Here is a 21,082-nt window from a genome sequence, read left to right as displayed (position 1 = left end):
TCGCCAATTTGGCCAGATAGATCTTCAACAGTGGCCTCGCCAGGTAAGGCTTGTGCGTGTTGCGCGGTTATTGCTTCTGACAATAGCACGGGAGGCAAAGGTTCGGTTGAGGCACCATCGATTGCTACGCTCTGAAGATCTAAGGCTGGCTGCTCAGAAGACAGTTCGGCACTTCTGGCTCCTTGTTCATTCTCAGTCGGTTCAACGGCAGGTTCGTCCTGCCACTCTTCATAGGTGCCGGGGTCATCAACATCTGCTTCTAAATCTGCCACAGCTCGACAATTTGGACACAAAAATTGAGGCCAATTGGATCCTGACAGTATCGGGCGTATGCACTTGTAGTGCCATACATGAGAGCAAGGGGCGACAAACAGAGATTGGCAAGGCTGTAAAGTGTCAATTTGGATGATATGGAAACAATATTGGGGCTAACACTCACTGCTATCGACATCAAGCAAATTGCACATTCCGAAGAGTGTGTTGAAGCCGTGTCCCCATCTTTCTTTGTGAGACCTTTGCTCAGATTTCTAAGGCGTTTGTGTGTAGTTACGCTGCAAGGAAACAATTAGCATCGTCATTACGCACAACACAATGTTGCAGATTCCCGTCTGAGACACGATAGCTTACTTGAAGTTATTCAATGACTTCTGCCACCCTCTGTTGCATTCCACTCTCATTTTGACGCAGCGGAATATCATTTCTTCTCCGCCACGAAAATCTATTCCAAGCTGAACAATATCGCCGTCGTTAACCGGAAAGGGCCGAGATTCCAAATTTGGTTGACTCAAGCGGATATGATTGAGAAATGTGCCAGACGAGCTCCCCACATCCTTAATGTGCCATCGGCCGTTTGCGCACCAGAATTCACAATGCTTTCGGCTCACAACCTTTGATTTGAAGCCAACTGGCGCATCTGATGGCACGTTGGGTGCCGGATTTACACTTCCTTCCCGATCAGAGTATCTTCCAACGCGGATGACGGAGGAAGCAGAAGGCAAGGTTCGAGAAATCGAAGTGAACGTTAATGATGGTCTGGCGGAACGAGGGTCTTGGTGCGGCACCAGTCGCAAAGACGGCATTTGTGTGTTGGAAGATAAGGGTGGCTCCATGCTCTGAGCTAGGATAGACTGCTCCAACCCAGATTCAAGGTCAACCGCAACGGATGGTTCAATCGACGTAGCAGGCCGTCCATCAAGTCTCGCAAACTCTGTTGCTGACGCACTATACACGGGGGACGGTATCATGGCTGAAGTATTTTGTAATTCCGACCCAAGGGAGAGCAACCCTATGCTCGCGTCCACATTCGATTCTTGGCCAGTAGCAGCTGCGTTTGAAGTCGACTGGGATCGTGTTGCGACTCGCGAAAGTCCACTGTGACCACCTACAGTGGGAACCCAGCCTCCCGCCGAGGCGACGCTGCCGGCAGCCTGTACGCCTGAGAGTATATCGGGATTGGATCTGGAATGCGATTGGGACCTGGTATGTTGCGGGATCTCTGAAGATGGGGTCGCGGCGTTGGAGTTGTCCCGGGGATCTCGAGATGTAGATGATGGGGCCACGTAACTGTGGGGTCGCGGGCCGGAACGAGGCGACTGCGCACCGTTTGATGAAGGGTTTGAATGATGGTGAAGATGGCTGCTCGTATAACTTCGCAGATAGCTCAAGCCTCTGAGTCTGCCTAATCGCGTTGGAGACGTGGGGGAGGCAGGAGAAGTGGTTGTCGAGAGCGTCGGGGATGAAGGGGCCGGATGCGTAAACATGATAATAATATCATCCAAAGTCGCTCGGCACCTTAGTATTCGTTTCTCACCACCGCCAAGCAAGCAGCAGTAAAAAGGACGAGCAGAGTCTACGACACGATCTATATTATGTGGATCACACAGGGACGGACCAGGCCATTCGATGAGATGAGCATGGACGTCGAAGGACGAAACAGGCCAAACACGCTAGGTGGTTATAACAGTTGCGAGCGGCCCGAGACCTTTTTGCGGGGCCGGGGAAACTCCAGACCACTGTCGAACGACAAAAAATGTCAACGCCTGTTGAGGAAGAGGACAAGATGCAGGACAGAGGAGAAGATTACCTCAAGAAGAATTTCTGTCGATTGAAGTAGAAGTTTGATGATGAAAAGAAATGGTGATTTCGCTTGTCGATTGTTTCATTTAATAATAAAGGGTCATTCACACACTCCGCAGTTTGGCCGACCGACCCCAGAAAGTCAGCCCTGAGGTCATCTGAGCGCATGGCAGTATATTTAACCTATTAATTGCGTGGACATCAACAGATGCGCGCACGACCCAAGGATGATTGAGAACAAGGAGCAACATTATTTAATCTGCAAGGTTCTTTCTAATTGCCATGCAGGTGCATAAAGTACAGGACTAGGGACACTCACAGTGAGAAAAAAGGACAAAGTGAACGGTGAGTCTTTTCGCAGTCTCAGCACAGCTTCCCGGGAAGAGGGTCCAGACCTGGGGCCTAGACAATCTACGCCAAAGTCATCCCACGATGACTTTCCACAGCCGACCTGAATTTCCCATCTCTTTCAGCTCTATTTATCAGCGAATTAAGCACCGTAGATGAGCGCAGGTAGGTAGGTAGGTATATAGCGGGGAGTTAATTTAATCAAAAGCGGCGATACATATCGCGGGGCTCCACGTGAGGGCAGCATAAATTATTCCTTGGCCTGTACAAAGTACGTATTTGATATAACTTATAAGCTGCGTCTAATCCTCATGATAAGCTCTTTGATTGACGCAATGCATCGGAACCCATTGTCCCTTTGATGCTCCACCGCATTTTCAACAGCCTTGGGCATGTGGCCTGTCTTTGCCCTCGTTTATCGCGAGCGGGGCCGATCTTGACACAATCCGAGGGATCCATTTCTCACCGGACCAACCTCCTTTTTATATTGACGCTCCTTGGCCTTCGAAAAAAAAAAAGTCTTCGGTATAATCCGAAAAAGCGCAATTTCTATGCTTGGAGTACCTTAGCCAGGCAATTAACTCTGTAGAGTACAAGGGCAAAAGGAAAGGGCGGACACCGATGGCGGGCTCTAAATTGGATGCATGGATCCCGTCATGGGCGGGGTCTCTTTTTTATTTTGAAGCCAAAACGGCTTCTAGGTAAAGATCAGCCCTTTGGCGTGGTGTCAAGCTAGGCATCTGCCAGCCATTTCCCTATCACCGACAGTCCCTTTGACAAATCGAATTGATAGGCGGTGAGGTGCCTAGTAGGCATATCGGCGTGAGTTCACTCCAGGACGCGGTTACGAGTTCCGGTGCCGTAAAAGCTCCAACGCAGGATAATCAAAGAAATCCTGGTACGGGCAATCGCAACTGCAGCGTGCCTGCATTGCTCACCAACATTCTCAATTTCCCAAAATGGGAGACGAGCTGCGTGGCAGCCCGATGTCAAAGACGTTGCGAGACTTGATCCGGGGCTACGGCAAAGACACATGGGGGCGGCGGTTGCCACCTCAAAGTCACGACAAAAGCATGAGACACGAGCCCCTGTGAGGGTGGCGCAGTTGGCCATTCTGCCTGTAGTCAAGGTATCATATAAAATACCTTAGGGAAGTTAGGGAATCCTGAGGTACAAGAGCGACACTTGGCGGTAAAGTTTAACTGGACTCTTGTACCCGCCCGGCAGGGACGGGGTGGGTTACCGGTACTGTCACCCACTAAGAAGGCGCCTTTCAGCCTGCTCGACTGGGGGGTTTCTCGCCCAGCTCAGCTAGTCCGGGCGACTAAAGAGATGCGAAGCCTAAAAAGATTGGCAGGCGATCAATCACAGCCTGACAACAAAGTGGGTGACCGGCCACTTGCAACCCTTCAACCCTTGCTCACAAACTGGGTCGTTCCCAAGGGTCCCGGTCCCTCAGACTTCACTGCCTTTGATGCTTCCACTCGTTGTGCCATTTTCCCGCAACCCACCTCAGCGGTTCCAGGATTTTTCTTGGGCTTCGTCATGACAATGCTTATCGACACCTGGCTGCCCTGATTCGTGATCAGCCTGTAGGGGCTCCAAGTCCATCACGTTTTCCCCAGAAGTCTGTGGCTGTAATAAATCCCTTTGCCTCCGTCTAGAACCAACCTGAACACCGCCATGGCTGTGACCTCGTAACCTCTTGGGTGGCGGCCTGCAGCGTACAGTGCCCGTTCATTGTCTCACTTGCCATTTGTAACGAACTGCAGTCGTTTTGTTACATTCACTTCTCCTATTTTTAATGCTTGGCCTTTAAACTGCAGCCTTTCGACGTCAAGAGATCAATACTCAAGTGATCGAAATTTCTGCATCTGCAATTCCTCCAAGAGGTGTCTGCAGAAGTTCCGCCTTTTGACCATTCACGATGAGCCATCCACAAATTGGCCAAACCATTGCCGTCTTCGACAAATCAGGGAAGGTCGTCAGTACGGTGAGTACATCTTGATTGCGATGCGATATTGCAGATGCGACTGTATATGGTTTTCGATTTCGAGCACTAAGAGACTAATATTGGCATCGGACAGAGCAAGCATCTTCTCAATATATTTCGGGAAGCAAAGGATGCTTATCGCGAAAAGAAGGCCGAGATCAACGCCCAGCGTAAGGCTGAATTAGAAGCCAAGCGCGCCCGTCGCGCTTTGGAGAATTTTACTTTTGATGAGAGAGCTTCGGCCGCTCCGTCCAAGGTCTCGTCCAGACGCACTCATCGTACCAGACGCTCAAGGGCTCGCCATCATGAACCTGTTTATCAATATGATGACGAATATTATGCCGAAGACATGCGAAGACAGACAGCACCAACAATACGTCGCTACGAACAAGACTACGACATGCCTGCACCGAGAATGGAAATCATTCGTCGTCATACGACCAATGATGCTCAAATTGCTCACCGTCCTCTGCCTACTCGCTCAGCAACGGTAGCTGGGCCAGCCATTGATATGGACCTTGCGTACGGCGAAATCCCGCCACCTCTGCCGCCAAGGCACGAAGATGAAGACGAGCTCAAAGGTCTCCTTTCAAAGCTGAATCTCGCGCTTGATGAAGCCCACTGCGTGCGACATACTGTCACGACTATGGTTTCTTCGCTTCAGAAAAATCCGGACGCCATGGCCGCCGTGGCCTTGACCTTGGCAGAGATCAGTAAACTTGCAGCCAAAGTATCGCCTCAAGTTCTGACTGCTTTGAAAGGTAGCTTTCCTGCCATTTTTGCTCTCATGGCTAGCCCACAATTCATGATTGCGGTTGGCGTGGGTGTTGGTGTCACCGTTGTCATGCTCGGTGGTTACAAAATTGTCCAAAAGATTCAACAACGAAAGGTGGTGGATGCGCCAATGCCAGTTGCGGAAGAGGTCCAGCCAGAGTTCGATCAGCTCGAAGAGATGGATGTTGACCTTTCTGGTATCGAGACGTGGAGACGTGGGATAGCCGACGCTGAAGCCGATAGCGTAGCCATCAGCGTTGATGGCGAATTCCTTACCCCCGAAGCTGCCTCGATTCTGCGCGAAGAGAGGCAGCGGGACAGAACGGGACAAAGTGAAGCTAGCAGGAGAACGAAATCCACGAAGCATACCAAGCACAGAAAGAGTGAGAAGGGGGACAAAGAGAAGAAAAAGAAGAAGCACTCAAGCTTGCGGCTCCTATTCCATGCATAGAACACTCTTGGCATTACCATTAGAACCTTCAAGCGGGGTGGTTAGTGGATGTTTTTTTGTTTTGTTTTTTTGGCCTTCAGCAAGGACTTTTTCTTTATATTTATATGGAAGCGTTGTGGCTTTGGCGCAAGCCTTGAAGTATGAGAAGCTTTAATAGGCGATTTGTCTTCTTTTATTTGATTTCATTTGTTCAGCATTGGACATTTTATACATCCTTTTGATATTTGCATTGGCATAAGCGGATCATTAGACAGGTAGCTTGTCACTAATCTATGCTGTATCATGCGAGATGAACTCATCTGTTGTGCCTACAGCGCATCCATAAACCCACAAAAAGCCGCGCTTCGATAGCCCCTTTGCTGGAGAAACACTTGATTGTTAGGTATGCTGTGCTGTATGAGGTAGGGATTGTTTCTTTGAGTAGTACGTACCAATGGCGGCGGAGTTATCGTACAACATGCCGGCCTCGGAACTTGCCGCCCCGGGGAGATTTTGTCGCTCTATCATCGATCAAGGGAGTTCTGACGCTATCCGCTCCATCGTTCGAAGTCTTGTAGCGCATATGACAAGTGCTGGTTGTTTCTTCCAGCCAGCATTTTGACGATGAGCCAAACAACTCTCAGAACAGGCCCGCGGGCCTTGGCTCACATATCTCGGACCGCTGCTCAGCGTTCTTCAGCACTTCCGCTGCAATCATACAGGAGCCTCGCAACCGTTGCCCCAACGGAAAAGGTCCGATTAACCCAAATAACAGCGTATCGCTTCCTCACACTGATAGTTATAATTTCAGGATACGTCAGAACTTGACCAAATTACAACACTTCCTAATGGGCTTCGAGTCGCCACGGAAGCTCTCCCCGGCCATTTTTCAGGCATCGGCGTGTATATCGATGGCGGATCACGGTACGAAAACGAGCATCTTCGTGGTGTTAGCCACATCGTAGACCGTTTGGCTTTCAAAGTGGGTTTTATCCTTTCATTTTTAAGATACATTGAAAGCCTCCTATTGACAGTAGAATCAATAGTCTACTAGCTCCCGATCGGCCGATGACATGATAGAGAAGTTGGAATCTCTCGGCGGAAACATGCAATGCGCTTCTTCTCGAGAATCTCTCATGTACCAATCAGCTACCTTCAATTCGGCTGTCCCCACGACGCTGGGGCTACTGGCCGAGACAATCAACGACCCGCTGATCACGGAAGAGGAAGTTCAGCAACAACTCGAGACTGCTGACTACGAGATTGGAGAAATCTGGTCAAGACCCGAGCTGATATTACCGGAACTGGTGCATATGGCGGCCTATAAGGACAATACACTTGGAAATCCATTGTTGTGCCCCAAGGAGAGATTGACAGAGATCAATCGAGACACCATCCTCGACTATCGCAAGGCCTTTTTCAAGCCAGAGCGTATGGTAGTTGCCTTCGCGGGTGTTCCTCATGATGAGGCCGTCACGCTCACCTCAAAATACTTTGGTCACCTCCCGAAGCAGATAGAGCCTGTTTTCTCGAGCACCGCCTCAGTCTCGTCTGATTCTCTTTCTGGATCCGAAAGCGGATCAGAAGCCTCTTCGCCATCATCCTCATCATCCATGTCATCTTATTCCTCCCCGAGCCACCCGTCATCCCCTCAGTCATCAAATATTCTTTCTAAGATCCCTTTCTTCAAGAACATCTCCACATCCGCGCCTCATGGTGCCTCAGTCTCATCTCCGAATCTGGCGGGTACCCAGCCTTCCCCACTGGATCTTGCTTCGCCCGCACACTACACTGGCGGTTTCCTCTCACTTCCTCCATTGCCGCCACCGATGAACCCTGCTCTTCCTCATCTTACTCACATTCACCTTGCTTTTGAAGCGCTTCCCATCTCCTCTCCCGATATTTACGCCCTCGCTACCCTTCAAACTCTCCTCGGCGGAGGAGGTTCCTTTAGCGCTGGCGGGCCAGGCAAAGGAATGTATTCACGTCTCTATACCAACGTGTTGAACCAACACGGCTGGGTTGAAAGCTGCATAGCCTTTAACCATTCTTACACCGATTCTGGTCTTTTCGGAATCAGCGCCAGCTGCATCCCGTCTCGGGTTCCGCAGATGCTCGATGTCATGTGTCGGGAACTGCAAGCCTTGACGCTGGAAACCGGCTACCCCTCCCTTCAGACCGTTGAGGTCAACCGGGCCAAGAACCAGCTGCGCAGCTCTCTGCTGATGAACCTGGAGTCCAGGATGGTGGAGCTTGAGGACCTTGGTCGGCAAGTGCAGGTTCACGGCCGAAAAGTTGGTGTCAGAGAGATGTGCCAAAAGATCGAGGAAGTCACCATCGACGATCTCAAGAGGGTCGCTCGAACGGTTTTCCGAGGACTGGTTCAGAACCCCGGCCAGGGCAGTGGTGCTCCCACAGTGGTCCTGCAGGAGGGTGAGGATACCACCGCAAGACGGCGGCCATTTGCCTGGGATGAGATCCAAGACAGAGTCTCCAGATGGAAGCTTGGCCGGAGGTAAATTTATTCTGACGGTAAAAATCATTTCTGCATATTGTGGCATTTTTATTTTCTCCCCAATCAGGTGTATATTTATTTAAGCATTCAAACAGAGGAAGTCGGTTGTACATTTGTTGTATCATAGAATTATAAGATTTTTTTTATTATTCAATTTACTATCCAATTTTGAAACATTATTTATCTCTATAGTGACATGTTCCGCGGTGTCTTTTGCGGTGTCCCTCCACCATTTTCAATTGTTGTGTCCATCATTGTTTCTTCCCTGTTCTTGTAAAACATATCATGAAAAAAACTATAATCAATATTAATTCTATTGACAAAATCAAATCTAAAATCTTATATCAAGACCGTGGTTTGTGCTGGCAACGCGATGTTTCCGTCAGGCAGCGCTTATGTCATCGTCCACGGAGCTAAACCCAATGTAGGCGAATCTGGCGGAAGATCTCCGTGAAAAGTTGTTGTACGAGTAGGTGCAGCGCAAGGCCTAACCAGAGAGCCGCAAAGCGAGCCAAAAGTACAACTTGGGAAGTTCAAGTCTGTCCGTCACATCATCATCCACGAAACAACCCCATTGACACTTTTTCAATTCCACGCTTCCGCCCATTTCAATTTGCGAAATCGACCCGTTAAGTCGCGGTCGATATAATTTTCATTCGGAAGTCTCCAATTATCGTCGATAATTAGCCAAAATGGTCAAGCTACAGGAAGTCGAGGACGAGCACTTTGCGCAGGAGCAGACTGGTCCTAAGCTTGAGGAGAATGAGGAGGACTACTACACCGATACTGGTATGAGATGGTCTTTTCCTCCCCCGTCTGTTTAATTTCATCCCAATCCTTCTCCTTCCTTCGACGAAGGAGAGCGCACGAGAGGGAAGATGTTAGGATCGGATGTGAAATGGAAGAGATTGGATCTGAGGAGGTTTCAAGCGGGACCAAATTGGCCGGAACTTTGGATAGCGGAAATTGATGTCTTGACTTATGAAGTCGGGCGTCTCTTAATCTGCAAGATACCATGACCGCATCGAAGTTTCCCGAGCCCAAGAAGATCAAGGGCCCCAAGGAACCAAGAGCCTCGAGACCCCAATGGCTTACCAATTCCGCCCATTCCAACCTGTCCCCCCATCCATCTCATTGTGTCCTCGTGTCCTTTCCTTCCTTACCTGAGCTGCTCGACTTCAAACTTTCCATCTCGTTGACCGCACACATTGCATTTGCTTTTGCGGGACATCATTGACAAGATACAACAACGGACAAGTCTGAAACTGACTATGATATCAAACAAAAACAGACTCTGAAGTCTCCTCCGATGACGAACCCGAAATCAGCCTCGAGGAGTCTCTCTCCGAGCGTATTACCGCCCTCAAGGACATGATCCCTCCCAAGCACCGTGCTATCGTGACCAACGCCGTCTCGACGACGTCGTGGTGGGTCAAGCGTGGCCTCTCCTTGTCCGGCAAGACCTTGTGGGTTGTCAGCACAAGCGCCTTGTTGCTTGGTGTCCCGTGGGCTCTTGCCTTTGCCGAGGAGCAGCAGATGGTTGAGATGGAGAAGGAAGTCCGCATGCAGCAGAGCGCCAACGAGGTATGTTTTCTCCGCCATCTTCCCAGCTTTGTGATACTCTCACCCAATTCCTCTTTTTTCCCTTCGATGCCTTCTGCATAATCATTTTTGTGTCGTCTATTCCTCTCCACTTCTTCCTGTTTCTCCCCTTTCTTCCAATTTTGAGCCCCTGATTTTTGTGATCCCTTGTCCGATACTGTATTGGATCCATTTGCTGACAGTTCTTTCGAATTACAGGTCCTTACCCCCGGCGCCACCAACCAGCTGAACCAGCAACTTGGCCAGCAGCCTGCACATGCTGCCTTGTAAACAGTTCAATAATAAGTGTACCATAAGTTGCGATTGCGACGTCATGTCCTGGCAGATGTAAATGAAAGTCGGGACAGAGGGAGAGGGAGTAGCAGTGTATGTGGGCGGTGGAAAAATGGAAACTTTTTTTGATCTAGGGTCACCTTATTGATTGCATGGTCAGAAATGCGAAACTTGAGCGTTTTTCCCCCTGAGAGTCTCCTTGACTGGCATTTATTTTGTCGAGATGGCTCTACCACTTGAGGCAACTGGTGTCTCAATATCGCCCTTGTTGTTGCGGGATGCCTTTTTTATATTTTCTACAATCTCCGCTGCTGTAATTTTACATCTTTGTCTTAGTGACAATTCCAATTCTTCTTTTTCGTTCTCCCAATTGCACATGTCACTTGTGTTTTCGAATGGCGGATACATTTGTTTGGCTTCGAATACGCTATGAAGAGTGAATACACTTGGAACGAGCATACTCAGAATTCAGCAGAGAATCGCCAAGGCGTTCCGTGTCGACGAAGGATGCTGGGCAGCTATATAAGAGTTAAAGAAAAAGGGAATTTGCAAAGCAAAAGGGGGATGTCCTTCCTGGTTCCCAAGTCCGTGCTCACTTAAGTTCCAGAACAGCGAAACATCCAATATCCAATCCCTCAATTGCTCCAGCAGCTATGCCAAATATTCCAGCCACAGGCAATAGTCAGAGAGTTGAGATTAAATCGTTATCTGCCGTACGGATCGGTCTTCGCTTCACGAGCAGCCTCCAAATTCGCTCTAAAGTCTCTCCAGAGATTGCGAATCTCACCTTCCTGCTCCATGACGTCGACAATCTCATTCGCGTGGTCGCGCCTCTTATTATTACTCCATTTTGCTCGTTGGACAATCTGTTCGGGATCCATGTACCCTTTTTGCTCGAGATGATCGACAACCCACTCATTCAGATGAAAGCGCCAATGGATTAGCGTGTGCGCAGATTCGGCATTTGCTTTGCAGAACCTGCATTGCCAAATAAGCACGTCAGCTTGGCCGCGTTCTGCAAGATGTATATTTATACTCAGGGAATGCGGGCTGGGGGACAAGATGGGCGGAACGTACCTTCCGAGAAAGAACCAACGGTCTGCGCGAGGAATCTCTCTTCCCTCGCGATCGTGAGTTCCTTGTACCTCTTCGTCCTCTTCGTCGTCTTCTTCTGCGCCTTCTGAATCCGAGTCTTCGCCATCTGAAACATCTTCGAGTGTGTCAAGATGATATGGCTTTCCCTTGAACTGTACTCGCCACGTGACAATGTGCCGTCTATTACAGGCTTCGCATTTCATAGTCTCAAACATATTTGCGCGCTGCTCGCGTTCGATTTCAAGCTGAAGTAAATGTGGACGAGCACTCAAGGCGCGGACAAAGGGCTCTTTCCAACTGGACGATATGAACTTGGACAAGCTTAGGCCTTGCACCTCGTTGTTGAGTCGTCGAAAAGCGATCTCGTAGATGCCGTCTTTTCGTGGAAAACTAGGATTTATTCTGTTATGTACCATCCATTCGACAGCATCTTTGAAGTGCTGTTTCAGTGATTTATGCGCATGTCTGGTGAATTCAATCGGCATGTCGTAGAGGCCGGTCCCGTCATCCTCTGGAGCACCGATCATATCATCAGCATCGTCAACAACGAAATCTTCTTCATAAGTGTCGAGATCTTCTCTCTTTTTATGGCGAGAGCTCCTGGCATGAGACTTCGGTGCATGATCTTCTTCCTCTGCATCTCCGTTGGGGTCATCACCATAATCATCTTCTTGGTCATCGTCCTCTTGTAGGTGTGCTGGAAGATTGGTGATTTCTGTAGGATTATCGCTCTGTGAGTCGTAATCCGCTTCGTCTGGGGCAGACGCAGATCTTCCACCGGCACGACGACGTCTGAGTTTCTCAAGGGTTTGTTGAAGTTTGCTCTTTGTGGATGACTGATGAGCCCGACCACGAGTTCGTGATCTTTGGACACCTACGGTTAAGAATTTAGTATGGCTAAAAGTAGAGAATAGCATATGCCACTCACGGTTCCCTTGCAAGTCTTCCAAATCTTCTTTGAGATCCTCAGCTTCCTGATCATTGACTTCATCGTTTTCTTCATCTGAAACCACTTGCTTCTTTGACCTATTGATCAATCGTCGTTTTGACCCTCTCCTAACAGCAGAACTCGGGGGTGCATCTGAACCTTCAGCATCGCTGTCGTTCTTTCTAACATTTTCTATGACCTGCACCTCTCCTTCAGAACTCTCTCCATCCGGGCCCTTTCCGCCTGTTTCGATTTCCCCTGCTTCCTCACGCAGGCCCTCTGAGCCAGTATGTTCGGATCCGGAGATCCTTTCGCTTTCTGATTCATCATCATCATCGCTGGATAGTACTATTCGGCGTGTCGCTGAGCGTGAGGGAGTAACGGCATCTTCGTGGGTAATTTTTGGCGTCTGAATGTTTTCCTTTGCAATCTTCAATCGCTTGGAAGGCGTATTAGTATGTCTGGATGACCGCTGTGAGTGCGAAAGTGGAGCAGCTCCAGTGCTTCCACCGGAGAGGAAGGATAAACTGTTGCGCGGCGGTTTCAGGGGCGTAGTCTTCGTATTGGCTCTCTTGGGAGTGGTTTGAGAATAGGCAATTGCATCGGACCAATGGAACCCTTCAGACGGCGAACTTTCTGAATTTGAATTGTCTGAATCATCCGAATCGACTGGAGACTTATGGGTTCGATTGGACTTAATGGCTCCAAAAGGCGAGCGATGCTCTTTAATTTCTTTGTTGGTAGCTGCGTGGATTGTAGACTTCGATCGTTTCCTAGCCGCTGGTTCAGGAGACGAGGACGAGCTCGCCATTCTCCTGCGTTTCTTTTCGTTCATTCGCGAAGGCTCCAAGGACAACTCATCACTAGATTCGTCTAGATCGAGCGAAGGGCCTCTGACTATCTCATCATCCTATAGCATTGTAGTATTGTATAAGCATTATGTTTGTAAAGAGTAAGAGTCAGGATACGCAGATGAAAGTTATACTTACTTCATCCTTGATTTCAATTTCATTTGTATGGCTGGGAGATGCCTCCCTTTCATCAATCTCACGGCCACGTCTCACAGTACGTTGACTGTCCATAATTGAATTACGCCATCTATCAAGCGTGCCGCTGCGCAGAGACTTGCGCGCCGGGAGAGGCGAGGAAGGAGGATGGTGAGAAGTTCCTGCACGGGCAGGTAGACGGGCAGTCGGTGAGGACGAAGGTTGCGCAAAGGAGAGACGAGTTTGCCTTTGCTTCGGCGGTCGAGATGAGGATGAAAACATTGAAACTTAAATTGAGGCACACGATTTCAACTACGCAGATGTTTAGACTATATCACCGCAGAAGCCGGCGAGAGGCTAGAAGGCAGATTTGAATCCTAACACTCGATCGTGTACGGTGATGGTTTACAATGCTTCAAGCTGCTACCATTTTCGAGCTAGTAACGTGTCTCTGTAGCACATCGATTGATCAAGTCCAAACAAAGAAACGTGAATTACTATTCCGTCTCCGCGACAAAGAGCGCGAGGCTGCTTCGCGTATAGTGGAACTCGCAGTCACGTGAACATATTGAGCATTTCATTGTATCGGGGTCTACGAACGGTGTCGCCATCATGACACATCAGATTCATATCAGATTGTCAAACGTATCGGCGATCTCAATTAAACATCTGGTCATTGTGGTCCTAACCGAACACTTATCATAAACCAACTTTTCATAACATGTGAGATGTGAGTGAAAGCTTTAGCCGGAGAGTTTGATATATCAATTATAGACTGGGAACCCGGCTCAATGAAAAGAGGAGAGGAGAATCTCCCTGTGGGAGTATTGTGCAAGAACCATTCGCAGCTGCAAGCTACCTGATGCAATATATTTCGTGAGTTGAGTCTCAAAGTTGCAATATCAAGTCTAGAAAATGTGAAGCGCTGGATATATTATCAAACATGGCGTAGAGTAGTAACCTAATCTGACCTTCTTGCATTAGAAGCCTTAGATCCTATCTAATCGATATTTTCTGTTGATTGATTAGGTATGATCCGTGAAACGAATATCGAGGCTATCATTTTCTGAAGACTAGCTAAAATTATGACGAGTGGAGCATATCAAAAAGACTCAACATCGACGGGTTGGCCTGATCGACAATCCTGGCTTGCGCGTCAAGGAAGAGATAATGCCCGTCCTAAAGCATTATGCCATGGGTCGTCAAACCCAGAGCTTGGCTGGATCTTCACTAGAGTAGAGACACTACACGTTACGGCGCCCTTGGTACTCGCACCCTTTCACATTCCCCCGATAACTCGTGTTTTACAAGAGTGACGTCTGCAACGGCGGAAGCTAACCAGCATAGGAATTTCCGTGCTTCCAGGTTAGACGATTTTATGCAATTGCCATGGTGGTCGAGGAGTGGTATTTGCTCGCTTTCATGATCCAATCGATGGACCATCAAGCCAGAACTGCGTCAATGGCGTGGCGGATATCCGCATAGGCCCAAGTCTCGCGAGAGGGCCAGAACTACCCTCGTACAGGGACGGGCACTGTACCCGCATTCGGCTGCACCCTTCTCCAAAGCTCCACTTTCCCCAGGCTGACGTAATTATTATTCGCGCCAAACTGCCCTACGAGAGAGCATCACCACCACAGGCTTGTTCGCATGGCAATTGTTTCAGGGTCGACGACCCATTCCATACTCGTAATAGAACTTGTACATGTCGTGATCAAAGTAGCAAGAGTAGTGTTGATGAAGTTCACGTGAAGAAAAGGGCCTGATTGAATTGGATGACGTGGTTGATCTGCAGGCAAGGGAAGATCCTAGATCGCACAAAACGCATATTGTCGATGTGGAAGGGACAGCCAGGGTACCTCAAGGGCTAAAGTGAAGCACACAGGGGTTTAATCTGCCAACCGACGCGGTGATCCTAGCACGAACGCATAGTTTATCTTCCTCCGAAACTGCTGCGCACACGGAATTTTACCCAAAGCAGGTTATCAGGTGTGTAGAGTAGAGTACAAGTATGTCAAAATTACTAGACTGGTTGTGTTCCTTGTGGCTAGTACAGAGAAGAGTTAAGAGTTCCCTGGGGCGTATGCCAAGTATCTTTGGTAGTTCGTACTCAATAGAAAGTGAAGGATGAGGCAATACCTTGACACCATCCCCCTACCGACCTAAACCCTTTTCCCTGACCTGAGGACCTTGCTGAATTGGGCCCTTTCCCCATAGTTTACCCCAAACTTAGACCCAGGCGCGCTTCCCTGTTTTGGCGTTTACGTCTTGCTCCTTCCATTTCCCGTCTTGCTCCTTCTTCATTCCATCACTTACATCACCCCATCATCAGTCCCCCCCGTACAAATACAAAGCGACTCTCCAAGCTTTTCCTTTCGTCATTTCATCTGTCATTCCATCACCCTATCCCCCACTACCAAAATATTAATCATCGCCTCCTCCAGGAAGCAGAGATCCACAAACATAACATCTTTTACTTGATACCCCCAGAGTTTCCCTTTCTCTTTTCGCCAGAACTTGCAATCTTTCAATTAGCTTCGTGGCCATTGCCCATCATGTCGTCCAGTGGTGTAAACCGGCCGACCAACGTCCAACTCAAGGAGAAGGACGTCAACCAGAAGCTGCAGCTTTATGGAATCTATTCCGGTATGTCCATGGTCTCCCTTTCAATCTCGTCTGTTGCTTCCGGTATGGGCAGAGCGCTCTGCTCTCTCCTGTCTTCATGTACATTGTGCTCGATCATTGCAATTCTTTGTTATCCTCGATCATTGATCGTGAACTGACATTTGACATGACAGCATTCTCCAATGGCAAGGTTCCATCGGTAAGCCTGCTTCCCCGTGCTTGGATGAAGCATTTGACCACGTTCCTGACTGTTGCACAGAACAAGCAAATTGATGTTGCGCTCAATAGCGCTCTCGCCTCGAAGCCATTGACGAGCCCTTCGAAAAAATTGTCAGAAGAAGGACAGCACCTTGTTGCCGACCTTCGTGAGGTCATTGAACAAGCAAAGTTTCTGCTTCTTACAAAGAATGAAGGAAATCTCCTCCAGGACTTCATCTGGCAGACTCAGAAAATTAATGGCGGTGGCGCGCAAGTGCCCTCGGCGGACTTGGATAGAGATACCGCTCAGCAGCATGGAAACCAGGCTTTGGACGGCCTCCGTACCCTGGGAACTTTGATCATTTCCAATGGACAGTTTAGAAAACTCCGTAAGACTGACCTTGTTATTTCACTCCCGATCAGGAACTAACTTTGCTTGCCCTGATGCAGTGAGTGATGCAACTATCCTTGCACGAGATATGGCGGGTGATGCTGCTCAGAAAGCTGCCAACAAGGTGAATCCTAACCAGGAGCAGCTAAATCAGATCGACCGCCCCGCTGAGGACAACACTTGGCATGAAGTCCCGGACTTCTCCAAGCAGAACATCAAGAACCAGATCAAGAACCAGTATGACACGCAAAAACCATTTTCTCAGCAAGACGCCCAGAATGCCCTTGGAGACGCCACCCAAGCTGCGCATCCTGCCGGAACGCGCGATCCTGCTCAAGCGGCGGATCTGGCGGCCCAGGATCAGCAATACGGCACTTCGTCTGGCCTTGATGCCGAGGCGGGCGCTCGGGCTGGAGCTCAAAACTTGAAAGATCGTGCTTCTGAAAATGTTCCTCAAGAAACTAAAGATCGTCAAGCAAAGGCTGTGCACCGTACCAAGAATTACTTGTCGGACAAGATGCCACAGGAGCGCAGGGAGCAGACCATTTGGCGCCTGAAGAAGATGATTGTTGAGATCCAGGGCCATCGTGACTGTAAGTCGATGGAAACCCCTCTGCTATCTATTTGGAGTAGGGAACCTGACAATCTTGTAGATCAGCAGGCTATTGAAACTTTGTTGGATCTCGCTGAGACTTATACTGGTCATGCGAAAGACCTGACGCAGCAGGGCGTTGGAACAGGTAAAGCTGCACACAAGGACAGTGCACTGCAGGCCGCTGAAGCCGACTTGCGAGTAGGTAGATTTATACCTTTTATGCTTGGATGCGACTGATCTTTTATGTGACAGACTCTGCTCGAGCGCTTTGCCAATAGCACATCAGCTGACGATTTATTCGATGCTATCAATAATATTTATCGCGACTCCGATAGGGATCCTGAGCTCAAGAACTGGTTCAAACAAGTCGACAGCTATATCCGAAAGTGTTTGCAAGAGCAGGGATTTGTCCTTGAAGATGCTGCAAATGAAGAATGGAATCGCCTCTACGACCGTGGAAACTTCCTTCTTCGAGAGCGCTATCGGGACCACTTTGACCACCTTTTGGACGAATTCAAGTTCTTGGGTGATCAATTCGAGGCCGACCCGCAGAACAAGGAATTTGGCTTGGCAGTAAAGAAGCTCTTCACCGATCTCGGCAATGATGAGAACGGCAAGCCAGTCTTCAAGAAGCATCTGGTCAAGGACCTCAGCAGCGTTATCATTCCCGCCATCTTTGAGAATGTTCGCTATGTGCCCATTCCGCGAATCGAATACAGCGATCCAACCATGGATGCGGTGATTGAGAATCTTGTCATCGAAAGCGACAATCTCATGCCAAACGTGCTTGAATTTGGCAGTGACAACTATTTCAGGTGGGGTCGCAAGAAGATTAGCAACAAGAAATCGAACAAGGTTATGCTTTCCGTATCTGGCGTTCAGATGGACCTCAGAGGTAGGCGCCCCATGGACGAGGCTCACTAGGGATCTTTCTGGCTGACACTATGTGTAGATGTGAGCTATTATATTAAGAAGAAGCAGGGCTTTCCATCGCTCACCGATATTGGCGTTGCCGATATTTTCCTCGGCGGCCAGGGCTTGAGTTTTAAAGTCAAGCTTGCAACTGCCGAGAAATCTGATAATCAGCATTTCTTCAAGATTGAGAAGGTGGATGTTGACGTCAAGCACCTCAATGTTAAGCTGAAGCAGTCTAAGCACAAGCTGCTCTTCAACGTGTTCAAGCCGTTGCTCTTCAGAGTGATTCGACCCGCTCTGCAGAAGGTACTGGAAAAGCAGATCAAGGACTCTGTCAATCAGCTTGACGGACTTGCCTACGAAATCCACCAGGAAGCTAAGGCGGCAGAGCGCGCCGCCAAGGAGGACCCAGAGAATGCTCCAAACATCTACTCGCGATATGCTGAAGCCGCCCAAAAGAAGGTGATGCAAGGCAAGAAGAAGACGGAATCGATTGTTTCGGAGAGGAAAGTCAATGTTGCCGTTACTCAGAAGGATTCCATCTTCCAGGACATCAAATTGCCCGGTGGAATTTCGACCAAGGCGACCGAGTATAAGGAGCTTGCCGCCAAGGGTGAGAAGTGGGAATCCCCTGTTTTCAGCATTGGATCTGCCTCTGAGTCTTCCAACCTTCCCAAGGTAGAACGCATCTCCCGCAAGCCGCATCAAACAGCAACTGGAGGTATCCGAGGTCCTCAGAATTCGGGCCAGACCAACAGTAACTTTGCTGGTCAGAATGGTACCGGGACGGGTTCGGGTGGATACAGCGATCCGGCCTTTGGAAACCAGAACTTTTTGAAGATGGAAGTTAATGGTGGCCCAAATGCTGCGGACCGCAATAATACTTTCTTTGGTCGAGAGAACCCCGTCTACGCTGGGTCCTCTTAAGATTATCATTCCTCATTGGAATACTTACCCCTCCAAGAGCTTTCTCCTTTCGGCGCTTGTCGAGGCAGTAGGATTTTTAATTGCTTTCTGATGATACCACTTCTGCGTCTTCCTAGTTGGTGGTAATTTTTCCAAGTTTGGCTGGATTGGTCTGACGAAGACGAAGGAGGCTGTTGATTAAATTGTTTGGTGGTTTAACTGCTATTTTTTATGACGCAGCACATCCTTTGTTTGCAATGGCTATTCGTCTTTCTGTTATTATTAAAGTTTTTCCTTTAATCCAAGAGTGCTTTAATCGACAGATTCTTGTCACCCCCACTGCACTCGGAAAAAATATTCTTTTAGTACTCTCATCGGAAAAAACACGAGTTAATGATTAGTCACGTCTGAAGGGTTTTTCTTTAAATGATCATTAGCAAATTGATGATACTTTTGGCAGCAATGACATCTGAAAATGCGTATTTGTAGCTGGTGTATCAGTAATACAACGCCCAAAAAAGGTTTTCTAGAACAACATGAGTGGATATCATACAAAATTCCCAAAACACATAGGACTCTCTCTGACCATGGAAATCTCAAGCCGGCAAAATATCAACCCCCCTCGGTGTTCTGCTCACTGCTCATGACGAATACTGCAGTTCCACGCCAATCGCTCTAAAGGGACCATTTCGTGCGCGGAGATCAAGACTAACGCCAGCGCTAAATAACAAGTCTTTGATTCTGCCTTCCCAAAGCACGCCCACGTTGCAATTCTGATCGACTCGGGCTTTCAGCACGCCAGCCACATCGTCGTTATCGTTACCGTTATCGTTGTGTCTGGCCTGTTTAGTACCCGGCCGTAATGCTTCAGATACCATTTCAGCTTCGTGCTCTTTTCCAAGCTTCGCGTAGACCCAGTCCAAGTTTGACGTGGGCTGTCGAGGCTGGCGTAGCCTCCACAGCTCGCAGCCGAGTTGGAGATCGGATTCGTATGAATAGAAATTGAATCCGAACCGCGAACATAACGCCAGTGACGGGCCAGCTTTCACGGCATATGTCGATGACAGGTTGCCCATGAGCGGGTTCAGCGTTAGTGTCATTGTATATGGGAATCCCGTGTGGCGGGGTAACGTGGTGAAACGGATGCCTGTACTTATTCCACCGCTTTTGTTTAGGATTCCATAGTATAATTCTGCGCCGGCACTGAAGCGGCCATAGGGACCGTGGCTGGAAGGGGAGGGGGATGAAGAGGAGGAAGAGGATACAGTCTCGGACGAGGTGTGCTGCTCGCTAGGTTTCAACGTGTCTGGCATCTCGGGTGGGAAGATGGTAGGTTCTTTGCGCGGGTCAGGCCCGAAATTGTATAACCCTCGAATACCGAGAAGTGCGGAATCAGAGCTGTACAGGTATTCCATGTTGTATTTGCCAACATCGTGTTGCAGGAGACCGAGAATAGTCCCGCCGTTCTTGAGACGAGAGTCGCTCACGCAGGAGAGCTTGAGTTGCCGCGTTGGAGAAAGACGCCGGAGATAAAGCGCCTCGAGGGTGGAGTCGGGGAGGTAGAGTCGACCGTAGAGAAGCGTGTCTGTTTAATTTCGAAGAGGTTGTTCTACCAGTTAGACTGATGTGATTTGACAGCGAAGGTTTTCTGCGACATGAAGAGAGGTGGAGAAGATGGTAAGGTAGATTGTGCATTATGAGGATGACGCTGTAAAGAGAAAGGGCCTACCTCTGCGGTCTATTCTTCTGCCTCGGTGCCATATTTCCCATAACCAGGCTTCTTCTGGCTTCTGGAGTTCCTGGAGGTGCCGGTATCCTTGAATGACATCGTGCAGATCAATGTTTCGGCTCCTGGCCGAATCTTTCAATGGCAATGAGGAGTAAAGATAAGATAGCGAGCCATCGACCAGTCCGACGCTTCCCAAGTTATACGACGTTGCAAAGTTGGGTGATGATAATGAGGAAACATTGAGTCGGAGGCCGCGCGGGGTTTCGAAGTCAAGCAGAGCTGTATACAGGGCGTATAATTAGAATAATGTAAAATGAAAATAGACACAGTTGGATAGAGAGATAGAGAGAGACCAACCTTGCGCTGTAGCATTCAATGATCCATAATTATTGTCTTGATTCCAGCGGGAAGCCTTGAAAAACATGTACTGGACATAGTCCATAAACCCCAACATCTCGCACGGAAAAGGGTATTGCAGATCCAGAACTATTTCAGGAGACTCTGATTAATGTAACCAAATGCTCCTCATAACGAGGCCATGACCAAAAACTCAAGGATGCCCAATCTCAACAAGGAGACCAAAGTGGTTTCCTGCTGTTCCGGGGTAGTCATGGGTAAGATCCGCACTCTACAGGTGAGCGAAGGACCCTCGGGCGGAATCTACCCACAAAAGGTTTAGCGTCGGCCTGTCGCCGAAAAAGTT

The 21,082-nt window shown here is 48.9% G+C and overlaps 8 protein-coding genes across 8 annotated transcripts; 4 read left to right on the top strand and 4 right to left on the bottom strand.

The window, feature by feature from the left end:
- Positions 1 to 248: 248 nt before the first annotated feature.
- Positions 249 to 1,079, bottom strand: L228DRAFT_206794 (SMAD/FHA domain-containing protein; the record flags this gene model as incomplete). The annotated part of the gene is made up of 3 exons (XM_018329691.1): positions 249 to 386; positions 440 to 551; positions 628 to 1,079. Coding segments are annotated over 3 exons (702 nt in total), but the record flags the coding sequence as incomplete, so codon positions are not given.
- A 2,173-nt stretch (positions 1,080 to 3,252) lies between these two features.
- On the bottom strand, positions 3,253 to 4,109 carry L228DRAFT_235663 (hypothetical protein; the record flags this gene model as incomplete). The annotated part of the gene is made up of 4 exons (XM_018330748.1): positions 3,253 to 3,542; positions 3,684 to 3,735; positions 3,849 to 4,014; positions 4,096 to 4,109. 4 exons carry the CDS (start codon positions 4,107 to 4,109, stop codon positions 3,253 to 3,255), a joined length of 522 nt encoding a protein of 173 aa, XP_018192172.1.
- On the top strand, positions 3,878 to 5,973 carry L228DRAFT_243106 (hypothetical protein). Its single transcript, XM_018331605.1, has 2 exons — positions 3,878 to 4,417; positions 4,512 to 5,973. Exons 1-2 carry the CDS (start codon positions 4,352 to 4,354, stop codon positions 5,640 to 5,642), a joined length of 1,197 nt encoding a protein of 398 aa, XP_018192171.1. The 5' UTR covers positions 3,878 to 4,351; the 3' UTR covers positions 5,643 to 5,973.
- A 217-nt stretch (positions 5,974 to 6,190) lies between these two features.
- L228DRAFT_243105 (hypothetical protein) lies at positions 6,191 to 8,247 on the top strand. Its single transcript, XM_018331604.1, has 3 exons — positions 6,191 to 6,374; positions 6,433 to 6,603; positions 6,668 to 8,247. Exons 1-3 carry the CDS (start codon positions 6,246 to 6,248, stop codon positions 8,138 to 8,140), a joined length of 1,773 nt encoding a protein of 590 aa, XP_018192170.1. The 5' UTR covers positions 6,191 to 6,245; the 3' UTR covers positions 8,141 to 8,247.
- A 401-nt stretch (positions 8,248 to 8,648) lies between these two features.
- On the top strand, positions 8,649 to 10,409 carry L228DRAFT_243103 (mitochondrial import translocase, subunit Tom22). The gene is made up of 3 exons (XM_018331603.1): positions 8,649 to 8,925; positions 9,428 to 9,720; positions 9,937 to 10,409. Exons 1-3 carry the CDS (start codon positions 8,829 to 8,831, stop codon positions 10,006 to 10,008), a joined length of 462 nt encoding a protein of 153 aa, XP_018192169.1. The 5' UTR covers positions 8,649 to 8,828; the 3' UTR covers positions 10,009 to 10,409.
- A 15-nt stretch (positions 10,410 to 10,424) lies between these two features.
- Positions 10,425 to 13,476, bottom strand: L228DRAFT_243100 (hypothetical protein). Its single transcript, XM_018331602.1, has 4 exons — positions 13,024 to 13,476; positions 12,035 to 12,944; positions 11,089 to 11,980; positions 10,425 to 10,989 (listed from the first exon to the last, which is right to left on the bottom strand). Exons 1-4 carry the CDS (start codon positions 13,300 to 13,302, stop codon positions 10,716 to 10,718), a joined length of 2,355 nt encoding a protein of 784 aa, XP_018192168.1. The 5' UTR covers positions 13,303 to 13,476; the 3' UTR covers positions 10,425 to 10,715.
- Positions 13,477 to 15,575: 2,099 nt separating this feature from the next.
- L228DRAFT_235659 (hypothetical protein) lies at positions 15,576 to 18,671 on the top strand (the record flags this gene model as incomplete). Its single annotated transcript, XM_018330747.1, has 7 exons — positions 15,576 to 15,666; positions 15,819 to 15,844; positions 15,905 to 16,232; positions 16,294 to 16,827; positions 16,888 to 17,027; positions 17,082 to 17,724; positions 17,782 to 18,671. The coding sequence occupies 7 exons, from the start codon at positions 15,576 to 15,578 to the stop codon at positions 18,669 to 18,671; spliced, it is 2,652 nt and encodes an 883-aa protein (XP_018192167.1).
- A 424-nt stretch (positions 18,672 to 19,095) lies between these two features.
- On the bottom strand, positions 19,096 to 20,972 carry L228DRAFT_243098 (mitochondrial distribution and morphology protein 10). The gene is made up of 3 exons (XM_018331601.1): positions 20,737 to 20,972; positions 20,380 to 20,658; positions 19,096 to 20,235 (listed from the first exon to the last, which is right to left on the bottom strand). Exons 1-3 carry the CDS (start codon positions 20,831 to 20,833, stop codon positions 19,292 to 19,294), a joined length of 1,320 nt encoding a protein of 439 aa, XP_018192166.1. The 5' UTR covers positions 20,834 to 20,972; the 3' UTR covers positions 19,096 to 19,291.
- Positions 20,973 to 21,082: the final 110 nt, after the last annotated feature.

The sequence above is a fragment of the Xylona heveae genome (genome assembly GCF_001619985.1).
Source record: "Xylona heveae TC161 unplaced genomic scaffold L228scaffold_1, whole genome shotgun sequence".
Lineage (NCBI taxonomy): Eukaryota > Fungi > Ascomycota > Xylonomycetes > Xylonales > Xylonaceae > Xylona > Xylona heveae.
This window is presented reverse-complemented; position numbering and strand designations above follow the sequence as displayed.